Below are 15,463 nucleotides of genomic sequence, written 5' to 3' on the forward strand. Positions count from 1 at the left end.
TGAGGAAAAGAGTGACGCTAGCGTGCACCTGCCAGTGAAGCGTGTGAGGGGAGCGTGACTTCAACACGCATCTGCGGAGTGATCTACTTGGTAGCGCTCCAACACCTGCGGCGAGGAAAACGCTTTGCGGCGCGTTGGTACGGACGTACGTACATATGTATGGCGTTACACACGTGAGTCAAAGAGTGGCTTCGGATCTACAAAATACCCTTCATTCCTTACAGTTTATAATTGCCATTGCTTCATATTTTAGCAATGTAACTAAAAAACCGCACAATCATACAGGGACGGAAGGGGCACATACACGAACGCTGATTCACAGCTGATTTGATTGGCAGCATTGCATTAAATATGTGCTGTACACACGAAAACAATGAAATATTCAGCAAACCCGCGCACTTGTCTTCCACTCGTTACAGCCGCATACATATCCATACACGCCATGCTTGCACCGAGGAAGAAAAGCAGATCCTAGAAATGTAGTTATACACAAGTAAGCGTTTGTAACGAGTGCAAGAAAAGTGCACAGGATTGTTGAACGATTCCTTATTTCGTGCACATGCCAGTATACCGTGTACTGCGGCAAATAAAACCAGTTGTGGGTCAGCGATCGCGTGCACATCTTTCGTGTTCGCTGTTTTTAGATCCAAAGCAGCCAATAGGGGCGAGCCAAGTGTGCGGCGTGACCGCCCTTATGAGCATGCGTGTCTGCTTCCCCTCTCTCACCTCGCAACGTCGACGCAGGCAGCGTCTGCTAACCTATGCCCGCTCCCCTCTCTCTCTCCTCTAGGCATTCCGTCCCGCGGCGTTTACACACCCGACGCAGGCAGGGTTAGCTAGCGAGTTTCTTGTTTGAAAATAACCAAGTGCTCAAGCTTCACAACCGTTCACTGACCACCCTTGGATCTTGACATCTACGGTAGTGCTGGTGGGAGATTTCTCCTGTGCGTTGTTGAACAATAAAAAAAAATGCCACCCGCATCTTCCCACGAGGGAAACTCGAATAAGTGCGTCGCAGAGTGGTGGGGGTATCGCGTGAATGTTGCGCGATCGGGCATTGTTTGGGAGTGCCTATTTCGTGTTTATTAGGTATTCTTATTTATTGTATGAAGGAGAAGCGTTGCCTTCAACGATTGGTCGGACGCTGATGTGCGATCCAAAGCCTACATATACGGGGTGGCCAGTGAACGGTTGGGCAGCTCTAGCAGTCAGCATGTACTAACTAGTAGACGCTGCCTGCGTCGGCCTTGCGAGATGAAAGAGGGGGGGGGGCAAACCAACGCCGACTAAATTTCAAGGCCGAAAGGCTGCCGCAGTGACGTCAAAGGTTGGGGGCCCAGTTGCCCAACTGAGCACGCTCAGTAAGATTTTTTTTCCACATCTTTTATTTGGCCCAATCAAGCCGCAGCAGCTGCGAGAGCGGGAGCGTTGGTTCTCCTAAAACGTGAACGAAACGCAGGCTTTCCGCCGCGTTCGCGGCGCAACTGGGCTCCCACCCTCTGACGTCACTGCGGCAGCCTTTAGGCCTTGAAGTTTAGTCGGCATTGGGCAAACAGTTGGCACGAGATGGCAGCACTGACCTCCGATGAGATCAGTGGACGCAAGCATGCGGCACGATATGCGAGGCGGAAGCATGCGCAGTGGAGGTGCGAACAACGCCGACGCGTGACATCGTGTGACTAAAAAATGCTCCGCGTTTAAAATTCGTGGCGTGCGCGTTAATTAAAAGCGGACTGCGGGTCTCTGTGTTCAGTCGAAGTCTGTCTCTTATTGCCCACAAACAGCGATTGGCAAGTTCCAGTAGGAAACACCGGTCCATCACTGCGTGTTTTGCGACCGCAGGTCGCGGGATTGAATCCCACGGCTGCATTTTTGATGGAGGCGGAAATGTTGTAGGCTCGTGCACGTGCTCAGATTTGTTTGCACGTTAAAGAACATCAGGTGGTCGAAATTTCCGGAGCCCTCCACTATGGCGTCTCTCCTATTCATTTGGTGGTTTTGGGACGTTAAACCCCACATATAAATCAATGCGTGCTTTGCACCTCCCCAGGTTGTAAATGCAAAGCATTTCTTAGCGAACTTCAGTGGCTTTGAGCGTATCTTTCTAATATCTATCTAGCCATCTACAATATTTAGCTCCCCTGGTCGTCTCGATAGTGGTATCGATACCAAAGTTGGTATGGCATAGCATGACTAAATGATCAGCATAACTGACTAGGCATAATATGAAAATCATGATATGTATGTTATGAATGCCATCATTTACAATTCGTCGTCTTGGGGCTCTTGCGGTGGTTTCGTTCACATGATATTTTGCAAAACTGGTATGGTATGACATGACTACATGTCAAACATAAGTGACAGACCCTAACGTCGAAATCATAACATGCATGCCATGATTTTAGTGTTATGATTAGTCATGACTACATGCCACGTTCATGGTGCGTTCGCGGTTGTTTTGCTAGCTTCACATAGCGAATTGGGTATTACGGGACGTGAATGAATGATAAAGGTACACGACTGGTGCAAACATGAAAATCATGAGATGCATAGTATGAGATGTTTACATACTATGCTGATGATGCGCTCATGGCCCTTTCGCTAGCTTCACATATACCAAATTAGGTATTAAGTGACGGGAATAGACGACGACGGTAAATGACACATCCAAACATGATAACCATGACATTAGTGTCACGTAAGAACATGACTACATACCACGCTCATGATGCGCTCGCAGCGGTTTCGCTTTCTCCACATATACCAAATTTGGTATCACATGATGTCAACAGACGACGAAGGTACATGACACGTCCAAGCATGATACTCACGATATACGTGTCATGTAAACATGACTACATGCTACGCTCATAGCATGCGCGCAGTCGTTTCGCTAGCTTCCCATATGCGAAATTTGGTATTACGTGACGTGAATGGACGACGAAGGTAAATGACATGTCCAAACATTATAATCTTGATATGCCAGTCATGTAAAACATGAATATATGCTACGCTGATAGCGCGTTCGCGGTCGTTTTGTTAGCTCCACATTTACCTAGTTTCGTATCACATGATGTGAATACACGGTGAAAATAAATGACATGTCGAAACTTGATAATCATGACGTACGTGTGATGTAAAAAATGACAACCTGCTACACTCATAGCGTGCTCGCGGCCGTTTCGCTAGCTCTGCATATCACGTCAGTCACGTGATACTAAATTTGGTATCACGTGTCGTGAATAGACGACGAAGGTAAATGTTACATCCAAACATAATAGTCATGGCATGGAAGTCTTGTACGGCATAATTAAAGACGATAGTTTTTCTTGGGGTACTTCGACACAAAAATGTTTGGCCTGTCGGTCTGTGCATATGTCTATTTGTCTACCGTAAACCCCCTAATAGCCCCAAACGATGTCCCAAACGGCCAACATCATCCGCAGTGCCCACCAATATTTCTCAAACTTCAGCATTCGTACTTGTGCGATTGTCTATTAAAAAGCAATTATTGCGCTTATCTGAGGCACCATAACAACAAGTAAATATTTTGTATGCGTGCCTTTATGTTAGAGAAGGCATATATAAGTAATTCTAAAGACAGTAGCGTTTATCACGCTGCGCTGGCAATGCAACGCAATGCTCAAAAAGGCAAGTGCACGTTTCCAACGCTTTGCTAAGGCGACATGATGGTGGCAGCTGCCCGTAGCTTTGCGTTCTACACCTTATCGCCTCCGAGACAGGGGCGCACACCTTCCTTCGTTTTCGAAGATAACCGCCAGATAGCGCTTGCGTGTAACGTGCCTCGAGGCGCTCATTCGCCTTCGCTGCACGGATCGAGACTCTCTAACGCAGCGCCTCCGGAATACAATTGACTGATTTACTCGCGCAGAACACCAAATAAACGTTTTGTTCACTCTCTACAGCCGCAAGACTATCGTCTTACGACGACATTTGCAGTTAAACATGCAGATACGGGGCCATTTTTTTCGCGTCCGCCTCGTAACGCTGTGCTCAATTCAAAGTGACATATCAACCTTCCTCATTCGTGCTTCGCATATCATCGATTCCCAGAGTACGTCGAATCTGCCAAATTTTTTTCTTCCGCGCAACGCCATTATGAGCGCCAGTATCAACGTAGCTGCCAATGTAAGCGTTACAGCCCGCTGCTTCGCATCCACAGATGGTTCCCTTCAGCGGGAGATGGTGTGATTTTTTTGTTTCCGTTAAATGATACCGTACCAACTAGCCCACCAACAAGCATTAACAATTATGTTTGAGACATCGTTAACGCATGATGGTGCTATTAGGCGCAGCTTCTGCTGCTGCGAATGTACGAACGACAATAGGCATTCGCATTAGGGGGGCAATGTGGAGGGGGGGGGGGAAGCGCAGCTTCGCTAGTCACTTAAGCAGCGGGGGTGCCAAGTCTGACCCATGCGTCGAGATATATGGAGAGGAGCGTTGCGATGAGCCTTCGTAATAGACACTGCAGTTCGTGACATTAACATCTTTAGATCCGTAATTTAAAATGTAGATCTGTAATGATATACGTGCTTGCCATTCAGAAGTCCTGCGTTCTAGTCCCCCTCGGTTCGACGTTTTTTAGGGTTGGTTTATTTGCATGCATGTCGATTTTTCGCTCAGTGATGTTTTTCCCCTCACAGTAAACGACACTGATGCCGATGCAGTTTTTGCGAAATGAGCTCTTCATTGCAGTAGTGTTAAAAAAAAAGAGAGAGAGAGAGAATGCCAAGGACTCTTGCCGCAAGAGCTAAATGGAGATGAAACCATTGTGGAGGAAAGGGGAGGAGGTAGAAGCAATAGTGAAAAGAGATGTCAGTAGGTCGCTACTTCCTACTGCTTGCGTTGTTCATAATGTTCTTTAGTTGCCAACTAAATGTGTAAAAATGTAAGGATGGTATGAAGATCTTCAGTACAACTTGGGAGCATAGAGAACAACCTACATGATGCTATTAAGTACTTGGTATTGACACGCAAAAAAATATCAGGGGTTGCCGTGATTTTCCTGATCCCCAACTAGATGTCGCCTTATAGAACTTTCTTATTACAATTTACAAACATTCGAAAAAAAATGTACTTGCTTTGCCACAGATGCAAACATAATCGTCAGTGTAATGAAAGCAAGCGAACAAAGGGCTGCAGAATATTTATGTTTACTTGTGCGATTCCGGTTCCTCATAGAAATAGCAATAATGTGTTCATTAGAATTTTCTTAGAGTATATTTGCAGAGCTTCTTGTTACCGAGTAGTGCGAAAAACTACAACTTGTGAAATCGAAACCAGAGAGATAAAATACTATGAAGTTACGGAGAAAATGTTAAGGTCACAAGGCTTAATAGACATGGTTATTTTTAATGTCGACCTGAGAGGACATCGTGGGACAAGGCAAGGAAGGTGGTGCTCATTGTCCTGAAGGCAACTTACTTGCACCAGCAATTATAAGCTTACTGTGCAATGGTGACCTTTAAGTGCTACTTTTTTTAGTCCTTTCTCCTCTCTCTCTCTCTACATCTTTTTCTATCTTCTGAAACTCCCCCACCCCTTGCTCATGTGTAGGGTAGCATATATACCAGTCCTCTGAGACTGGTTAACATCCCTGCCTTTCTTTTTCTCCTCCTGCTCCTTCCATCCTTTACAGTCGATGAGAAAAATGAAAATTACCACTTACTTGCACACAATAGAGTCTTCGTCAACGTTAGGCACCTGTGCCTTTATCTGAAATATATTTGAACAGTAAATTAAATTAGAAATTCTTGCATTCATTGTCTCAGTCAAAGCATGACTGCGCTAAGACGGCATAAAATAGCTTTAAACATATTGTGGCTGCAGAATATGGCTTTTATCTAGGCTAGTTCGTGATCTTGCATGTTGAATTGTTGGAGCTTACAGTACCAAAGCAATAGCAGAAAGAAAACATACGGAACCACGTGCAATTATCGAGCTCCTTCCTTACAAAAATCAATTTAGACAGTCTATGTAAAGATCGACATAGAGGAAGGCACAGATTGCATAAGCACATCTTCATTTGCACTATATCGAAAAGAAATGATATGCCTTCACGATAAGTGTTAAAACATTTTAAAAGGATTTATTATTATTTTTTGTTTTGACCAGTTGATGCTTCACTACGCAACGTTGCACCTAATACAACGTGTTTCATTTAACTTGCGCCTAGTATTACAAAAAAACAAAACAAGCAGATGCACTGCGCTTATCAAATTTACTTGCAGTATTTTTCCGAGCCGTATAGTCGTCTCAAAAATGCAACCTCACCACTTTGACAAGTTCCGTCATGTCCGTTTCACAGGTTGGCTTTGCAGTGTCTCGTCTACGGCGTGCTGTTTTCTTTGTAATCTTGAATTTGATGGTGATCTTCTTTGCTGTGAAGGTATATAAGACAAAAGTTTAAATGAGAATTTAGGCATGTTCCAAAACTTCATATAGCATGTCGGTGGCATCGCACATAAAAAAAAAAGTTTTTTCAGTTGGTTATGTTTAGACACTGCAGCACATAATTTTGCAAAACAGCGTCAAATCTTCTAGAAAAAGTTATTGGAGCACATGGTGAGAATTAGCGCACAGTTTTTCAAGACTACATACATATCAGATGCGAAAGTGACAATTATGACTTCATTGTAGTTTCGCACTAAGGGCTAGAAAATATAAATGAATACAAGCGAAAAAACCTGAATGCGTCTGATGATTAGCATTCCTAAATCAATATGTTTTGTCAAGATTAAAGAGAACTGCTTAATAAAGCGGAGAGCCTTGTTTGCGCAGCTGAATGTTTGGTCTGTCTTCCATGATTAGTCTCGCTTCAAATAAATCTAAGCCGTGAGCTTGCGACAGATTTGTAAGAAGGTTACTTGGAAAATTTGATTATAATTTCTAAAATGCCTGCGTTTCGATGAAAACTTTACTTTGTCTTTTTTTTTCTCTATATATGAAGCAATTAGAGATTATCTCTAATTTGAAACATAAGCTACCACTTTTATGAGCGAAACGTTTATTTTTCTTGTAAAAAAATTAGGAGGATCAGGAGTATAAACACACAAGCCTGCATCAGACTGATGCACAATCTTTGTTTCGGTGAAGCAACACAAACATAAATCATGGCTTATCCCTCTTCATAGGATTCGGCATGACTCAAACGTGTTGTACCCTTTTGGAAGCGGCATTCTATTTAGACGTCTGCTGCAGTGCTAGAAAGAACCTCGAACCTAAAAACCTCAATATTTTGAGCACTACAACGGCAGATTCATTAGCCCCCGATCCTTGGGCAAATGGAAAACCCACGTATCTGCCCGTGAATATACCGCCAACCGAAACCTAAATTCAGGGTCTTAATATATACAAAAGAAATGAAACAAGAAAACTCGGGACTGTGTAGATCGGCAAGATTAAAAAAATATTAAAAATGAGTAGGTTTACAAAGTCGGAAATTTTACCCAAAGGCAGATCTCGCAGTTTTTAATGGCATTTAAGTTGACCTTGTGGAATTTTTACTAAAACATTAACGAGGTTTCTTAAAAACTACAAATCAAAGTTATTTGCGTGTTTTGTAGAGCTGCACTTAATTTGGCTTGTAGTACACGTGGTGCACGTGGTGCGTTTTCAAGTGGTGTGCAATTGACCCTTATTGCACTGATAAAAAGCGCATAAGCATACTAAAGAAATATTGAGGGAAAGTCTGTTATGACAAGGTAAGTCTTTGACTGAACATGCGTATGTATCGATAGAATAAATCTTTTTTTTAACACTCTTAAGCAAATATTTGAAATCGAAAGTATTATGCGGCTTTACCAAGGAAGCTCAAAGGCGTATTCAGTTTCGATTGTGATGGCTATGACGGGTATGTTAAGTGTAGGGAAAACTCTGTTTCTGGCCTGTAAAAACCTTTTGAAAGTAATTACCGTAATCAATTTGTTCGTCCTTTTATGTGAGTAGCATCGCTATAGGCTTCTGTAAAACCGAAAGGCGGGTGAGTTGGAACTTACACATAGTGAGCAGCGCACCAACGCTTGTCCTGTTTCCTTCTTTTGTGGGGTTTCTGTTTGTGCGCTGCCCACTATTGATCGCAATAGGATTGCTTGGTATCATCAGTGAATAGACAACCGATACTTTTTTAATTTTACCTCATGGGTGATGGGAGGTTTATTTCACAGTGTCTTTAGATATATATGGTCTTACTATTCCATTACATGTCTAATCGATTTGAATCATCCTAGGCGTGCATTAAATGCTACAAATTTAGCTGGATTCCCACGCAATACCATCGAAGCGACCAACATTGTCTTCAGTAAAAATGAGAGTCAAGGTAGTCAAGGTTCTGGCAATGTAAACTGGGGCAAAGACGCCTTTATAAATATCATTTATGAATTACTGAAAGTATTATAAAAGGCCAGTGTCTCGAACAGACGTGAGGTATAGGCTAAAGAGGTGCTAAAATGTTTGGTTCATAAACAGGAGAATAAACTTTCTAATTCTTTTATTTAAAATAGTAAGCTTACTGTAAAATAAGTTCTAACTTATAAAGTAACGCGTTGTATTTTTACAAGCGAAAGCTATTTGAGACCATTTGAAAAAAAAAAGTGGCATCGGTTGAAAACACAGTGCCTTTTGTAACTAGGTTGTAAATATTTTTCTTGAAATAGAACAAGAGTCGTTGGTCAATACAACAACAATACAACAAGCTCTGCTACTCGTGAAGGCATATGACATAAGTGGTCACCTGCAACTACACTGCATTCTACACTGTATTGTGTGTTGTGGATTGAGTGCCTCGGACTTTCTCTCTTTTTTTTTAAACCCTGAACCCTCGTCTGACTTCGTACATGTATGGTAGAAAATTGATCAAAATTATTTCTTGCTCTCTGTCTCCAGCAAACTACGCAAAATTACGGCAGTTTCTGGCGGAACGAAAGGGAGTTTCTTAGTTCTTTTTTTTGTATTTAGTGCGCTTATGAACCTTCTGAATTGCCTAACATTTCTACTAGCAAAAAAAGTATACGATAGGATGACTACACTGCGTTCAAGGCATTTTCCATCCCTATACCCACCAATCTTGCACTCGCCGTTTTCGTCCTTCAGTCCTTTGTCGCAGACGCATTTTTCTTCTCCCTGACGAAGTTCACACCGCCTGTACGGAACTTCTGTGCATTTTTTGTTTAATTCGTCCGTGCACGTGTCTGAAAATAAAGAAAACAACATCGATGAAACTTGTATTCTCTATATTTCTGAAGTAAAAAATAAAAAAAACTCCTAGCTGGTATTCAGGAAGAAACAAATATTACTACACGATACGTTTTACGACATTAAAATAATCTCTCAGGATATCGGCGAAAGCGGATGCGTGCTCAGCAGCAAACAAGCAGTTCATTTTCCCGGACTTCAACTCACTTCCAAGCGCGAAGGACTTATGCCCCATCGATACTTCCGAACCGCTGAGAAGACAGATTTCGTTTCATCGAAGCTGGGAGTGACCTGCCGTCGACCGAAGGAAGCCGTCGCACACTTTCTGTGACGTTCTTCATTGTGGCAGTCTGGGCTTGTTGCAAAGGCATTTTAAGCAGATATGATGGGTAGGCCAAGTAAGTAACAAGACAAAAAAAAAAGGCGGTGCTAGCTTCCGACAAACCTTATTACTGAGACCAACCACTGTTATACATTTCATTGACAACACTCGGCAGAAAACTTCGACACCGCTTTAATATTGCAGGCTTTGCGTACCAAGACAGCGTTATGATTGTGAGGCACCACTATGAGACCAACTGTTTTGATTAACAAAATAGCAGATGATTTGTAATTGTTAAGGCCTATATGATTTTATGGCTACGTACACATTATACTAGTGCATTACCAGTGCTTTTTACTGTTGAAACGATCGAAGATACTGCTGAAGCGCGCGGCCGTTGAAAGCTGTATTAATCACTGTTTCTAAAAAAAAAAAGCTTGAGGGAAAATAAGGCTGTGGCTCCATTCTCACCTTTTCATTGGCACTGTGTGACACCATTACTTGGTGTGACACCATTTTATTGCATGGTGCCACTGGGCAGGCATCCTTTCTTTAATCACGGAATTGAACCGCTTTTGTTGACTGCATGCGCAAGATGGGTTACGGCACGTGTATTCAGCTAACAAAGACTTCAGAAGCGTACGAGACATAAGGTTTAACAAAGTTGGTGGTGCAAGATTTGAAGAGCGTCGAAGGGATATCAGATGAAGTATAAACAGAGGTGCTCAGGGTATTGCTGCTTAGCTGATGTAGGAGCGTTGGTTTTGATTTTTAGCAAAAGAGGTGGATGTCGGAAACCTTAAGGTAATATAATCAAGGCACGCTATTTCGCTCTACTTCATCTTAATTGCCTTTCACATTTCATTCATAGTAAATGAGTTATTCCCACTTCCCTATCCCCTGTGTAGAGTTGCAGGCTAGAGCATACTAGCTCGGGCCGACCTTTCTGCCCTATACAAAATTTTCACTTTCTATTCGCTTTAAATTTATTCCAAATTTCATTCACTGGTCGCTTTATTGCTTTATTCATTGTTCTATATTTTTCACTTTCGGTTCACCTTAAAATTTTATTCCCATTAGGCTCCCTTAGCATTTTCTCTCATGCCGTTGCACGTTCAACGCACTTGCATGCATACCCTGCACAATATATACTACATCACATTTCATCATTCTTGCAGTCACTGTATTCAAATGTGATTCACTCTAATTCACCTTTGAGTCTGCTTAGTCCTTCTTTAGTCACATTGACCAAATTTATGTCTTAACTACCACTTTCATTACCTTGGTATACTGTAATATCATCTTTTCCCCCTACCCTCTAAAGCTGTCTACACACTTCCCGTTGTCGCACAACCATCTTGATCGCCTCATCTTTTTGTTAAATTACTGTTGACGCCACCTAGCGGTCTGCTGAACCATTAATACGGTTTATCTGTTGTGTTTTTTTTGTATGACACTGAGCATCTGTATTTTCTACGTCACGAAATACACGCGCTTTATCAGCGTAATATTGGGGCAGGGGTTTAACTCGCAACACCAATAAAACCAAAGAAAAATTGTTTCCGTCTCTCATAATGCAATAAAATATTGGCTATAATGAGCACACTTTCCACAAACCTGCCTACCTGAGCATACTGGCTTTTCGTCTTGCATCTTGCAAATCTTGTTGTTTTTCTTGCAGTCAGCTTTTATATCATCACAAGATTTTGGTGCCGCTGTGGTTTTGTCTGCATTGAACAGGCGAAAATAACGCCAAGAAAATACTTTGAGGATATGTAAGGTAAAAGTTGCAAACAGTACAAAAACTTCCAAATTTACATCCCCTATACGCATATGAAACTGAAACTGTATATTTTCTTTCTCCTCTTCTGTTTCAAGTGGGGGAGAGCATATAAAGTGCACAAGTACATGCGCTAAAAAAGGCAAATGCTGTTTTAAAAATGTCAAGAGCGTGTGTCTAAACTTTGGTTTCAGCGACATTGCGTTTTCGACCATTGCTACCCACAGATCAAAGACATTGTGCTCTTTAGCCACCTTAACCCTTGTGCCACGAAAAGCCACTAATCATCAACATCACACTTCTTTTTCAATGTTTTTTTTTTCATTTTCTTATAAACCGTATTTAAGTCTGATGTAATTGACCGACTTTATTTTTAAATAAAATTTTCTCTCTCTCTCGGAAAGAAATTAAGTTTCAATTAGAAATGAAGTATCATTTATGGCACAACAAGAACTTTTGAAGAATCTTTTTGTTTTTGAGAAAGGTTACGCCTGATAGAAAGAACATACACTTCATTGCTTTATCCTCTCATCCTACCACGCGTCATTTCCTTTTATGTGATATGAGGTAGTATTTATGCACCCAAGTAATGTTCCTGATCCACTAATATATTTCACATAACAAGGATGTTCTCGTATGTGTCAGTTGTGGAATGATAGGCAATACTTTAAAAGCTAACCACCAGATGGGTGTCGAACGCAATCCTACAACAATAAAGGCATAAAGGTAATGTGAAAGGCAAATGGTGCAAGCTAATAACTAGCAGTTTCGTGCATTCCCAGTTCAAGAAGTACAGAATTATGATAAACTCTCTTCTATTGAGCAGGGTAGCTCTACTTCGAATAGAGCTGTGAAAAGTCTCGCTTTCAGGGGGCAAAAACAAACAAACAAAAATAAGTCAGATTGAAACCTGTGAGTTCTCATGTGCGCTGTTTTTCGCACACCAAGATTACGTCGCTTGTCTTCGAACTTCTCAGGAAATGTTTAGGGCGATTGATGTTGCTTTTCATCCGAGTCTCAGCACTATCTATAAGTGCACTTCATTCTGTCGATTAATTAGAAGTGAAAGAGAGCGTGCATTGCTGTGTAGAGGAACTTAGCAGTTGTTTCTGCCGTTGAGCTGCTACTAGTCGTGACCGTCGTATACTGAGCTGAATCAGAAAGAGGGACAAAAGGAAAGTCACTCGCGCAACATATGCTTGTCACGGCTGACGTTAAAAGAGATTAGGCACTTACAATACTAGGATACTGAACTGTCAAATAATGCAGCAATGGTTGCTTTAGACAGTTTCTGAAGCCGTATCAGTTGAACCGATTGCGCTCAAATATAAAGCATTAACATATCTCTAAACGTTTGTACTATAGGTGTCTGGATAAATGTTGGCTATATGAGTAAACAGTACCGTTAAAACTGCAGGGTATAGAGGTATGCACTGAAGCATTATAGGTGAAAACTTGCAACAAAAAAAAAGTAACCCGTATATTCTCACTTTAACGAAACCAATTGATTACCTTCTCAAAAAGGAAGGAAATTTGCGAAGTGATTTGAAATAGTGGCAGAATTTCGGGTGGTGTATATTAGGTCAATTCTGCCTGCTTTTTTGGCAGCATAAAAGTTAATAGTATTAAAATGTCATGATTGATTTCGGTGGTGCGATCGAAAATTCAAAAAGTCGACTCGTTCTTTGTATTTCACTATTTATAGAATTACAAATGGCCTAAAACAAAATTTTCTTAGCATCTTTGTATCAAATTATTCCAAGAAGCTCTTTGTAGAGAATGAGTATAAAATCATTTTTTAAAATTAAAAATGCGATACTAACGAGCCCAAGTTCGCACTATTTTGAATGATAAAAGATTTTGCCATTGTCATGCCGTGGGATAGGATCCTTATATGCAATACTTCAGTCAAAAATCACAAAACATATATTTTGTTAGGTATATAGGTTGAAATTGCCATAAATAAACATATGGGTTATTTTTTCAGTTTGTTAGGAGCGATTATAGTAATTATTATCAGTTTTATGAACGTTCTGCATTAAAGAAACCCAGGTGGTCGAAATTTCCCGGGCCCTCCACTACGGCGTCTCTCATAATCATATGGTGGTTTTCGGACGTTAAACCCCGCAAATCAATAAATCAATGAACGGTCTCCATAGCTGCTGTAGGTGGTAAGCGAATTTTACATTGATCACCGTTCTTTTTCTTCTAGTTGCATACTTGTATACCATCAATGCTCGGCTGAGACGAAATTTGAAAGTTACTAAAAAATACTATTTGGTACATGGATTGAAATAAAAAACGCAAAAATAACACAAAATTCGTACCAATGGGGGCGCCTGTCGTGGGGCTCACTGCAGGTTCCGAGGTTTGCTTAGCTGTGGAAGAAGCTACTGCAATGTGAAAACAAAGTTTGGTTTTAGAATAGCTGTCGTCCAAACTGGCAGTTCCTTTGTTGCTAAGTTTTATGGAGTATTCATCTCCTACAAGCTCTCTATTGGATGAGTGCCAGTTATATTTATTTATTGATATTTGTATAGGCTCGTGGAGGCAGTTTCTTGTGGTCAGGCTAATCGAAAAACTTCGCAAAGGTACTACTCGTTCTTCATATCCTTTGCCCTAATCTTCACCGCATTAGACGCGTAGGCAATGTGATTTCTGCAATAAATATTGTGTTCATTAAATCAGCAACCAGCGCGAGTTTACCATAATGGCGCATTTCGGTTAGAACGAGCGCTTAAAGAAAATTTAGAGCACAGTGTACAGCACCGTCGGTGAACTGGTAGTCTGTCCGCCTTATTTGTTTAATCTGCGTTGAAAATGGTTGTACTTAAAGACATTGCAACTTTGCTATGTTGAATGAAATGTTTCTGTATAGCTGGACGATATAATTTCGTAAGTATTATATTCATATTACGTTAGGGTAAATGTATATTATCGTATTATCCTTAATCATCACCTTACCCTACGTCTATTGCAGGACGAATGTACCTTCCAATGGGCTCCATTGCGTCGTGACCTGCGCCTGCTTTATATGGCCGAAAATTTCTTTTGTAATTTCACTCCACCACCTAATTTTGTGCTGTCGTCGGCTTCGTAGACATAGCATGATATTTATTCGTCACTCTGACCACCACTTATCCGTTGGTTGGTTGTTCCTTTAAGTCCTGGCACAACCCATGGCGGGAGATCGGTCATGAAACGAACGGTACCTTATCTTAGAAATATAGTTTCTTTCACGAGCTGAATACTTTCTTCAGATTTGCTAAGCTGTCCTCGTCAGCTTGAACGACACCTACAGCTCTTGGTTCTGTGATGCCATGGGCTTCTCCGAGAAACAATAATCTGGTGGAATTGATGTATCTTCACACTACGTTTACTTTGTCGGGATGGCGTGCTTCTGGTGAGATTTTCAGGCAAGATTTGGTGCTTCATGTGAGGTTAGAATATCGCTCATGCGCCCAAATATATCTCGGAAATATAAGTAGATAAGGAAGTGCATTTTTGCACAAGGAAACTTACCAGGTGTGTTCTGTGTCTCTCGGGGACTAGTAACGGGGGCAGGCGATGCCTCAGCTGATTAAGGAAGAGTGAGGAGGGAAGGATTACTCGCGCAATAAACGACTAACACGTTCTGAACTAAAATAGTGCCATCTCTTAAACTACTCAGTTAATTTTATTGAAACGCACGTTTAATACAGAAACACTTTCATTTGATAGGTATTGAATAAATATGATTAGAATTTATTGTACGTAAGCATAAACACAGAAACATGAATTGGCATGGATGTTTAACACGAAAATGAAAAAAAAGAGGTTATCCAATCGAATGGAAGCAGTAGGTGTGGGGACAGTATGTGACAGTTTCTTGTTGTCACAAACAGTGAGTGTAGTGAATGAAGCATGTATAGGGGGATATTGGAAGCGTAGCATAGGTAAATATTCTTACATCAGCAAAATTTAATTTGTAATATTCAGTACATAGTTTTATCATTTTTGTCGATGTGATACATATTAGCAAAAAGTTCAGGGCGATTTATATCACGTAAATTCTTATTGTTCTTTAGCTCTATAAAGTATTATTTTACTTGTTAATCAAGAAAACCTATGAAATATTTGAAGCGAATCGGTATAAGAGGATTTCT

At 41.1% G+C, this 15,463-nt stretch overlaps 1 protein-coding gene across 1 annotated transcript in view; it reads right to left on the bottom strand.

Moving 5' to 3' along the window:
- Nucleotides 1-15,463, bottom strand: part of LOC119171877 (uncharacterized) — a 42,833-nt gene that overhangs the window by 24,352 nt on the left and 3,018 nt on the right. Inside the window, exons 2-8 of the mRNA XM_075892547.1 lie at nt 14,841-14,894; nt 13,646-13,711; nt 12,419-12,469; nt 11,164-11,265; nt 9,084-9,212; nt 6,298-6,404; nt 5,693-5,739 (exon numbers count right to left, since the gene is read on the bottom strand). Of these exons, the coding sequence (XP_075748662.1) occupies nt 5,693-5,739; nt 6,298-6,404; nt 9,084-9,212; nt 11,164-11,191 (311 nt within the window). The 5' untranslated portion in view covers nt 11,192-11,265; nt 12,419-12,469; nt 13,646-13,711; nt 14,841-14,894. The remainder of the gene's footprint in view (nt 1-5,692; nt 5,740-6,297; nt 6,405-9,083; nt 9,213-11,163; nt 11,266-12,418; nt 12,470-13,645; nt 13,712-14,840; nt 14,895-15,463) is intronic.

The sequence above is a fragment of the Rhipicephalus microplus genome, chromosome 4, assembly GCF_043290135.1.
Source record: "Rhipicephalus microplus isolate Deutch F79 chromosome 4, USDA_Rmic, whole genome shotgun sequence".
In the NCBI taxonomy this organism is placed as follows: Eukaryota; Metazoa; Arthropoda; class Arachnida; order Ixodida; family Ixodidae; genus Rhipicephalus; species Rhipicephalus microplus.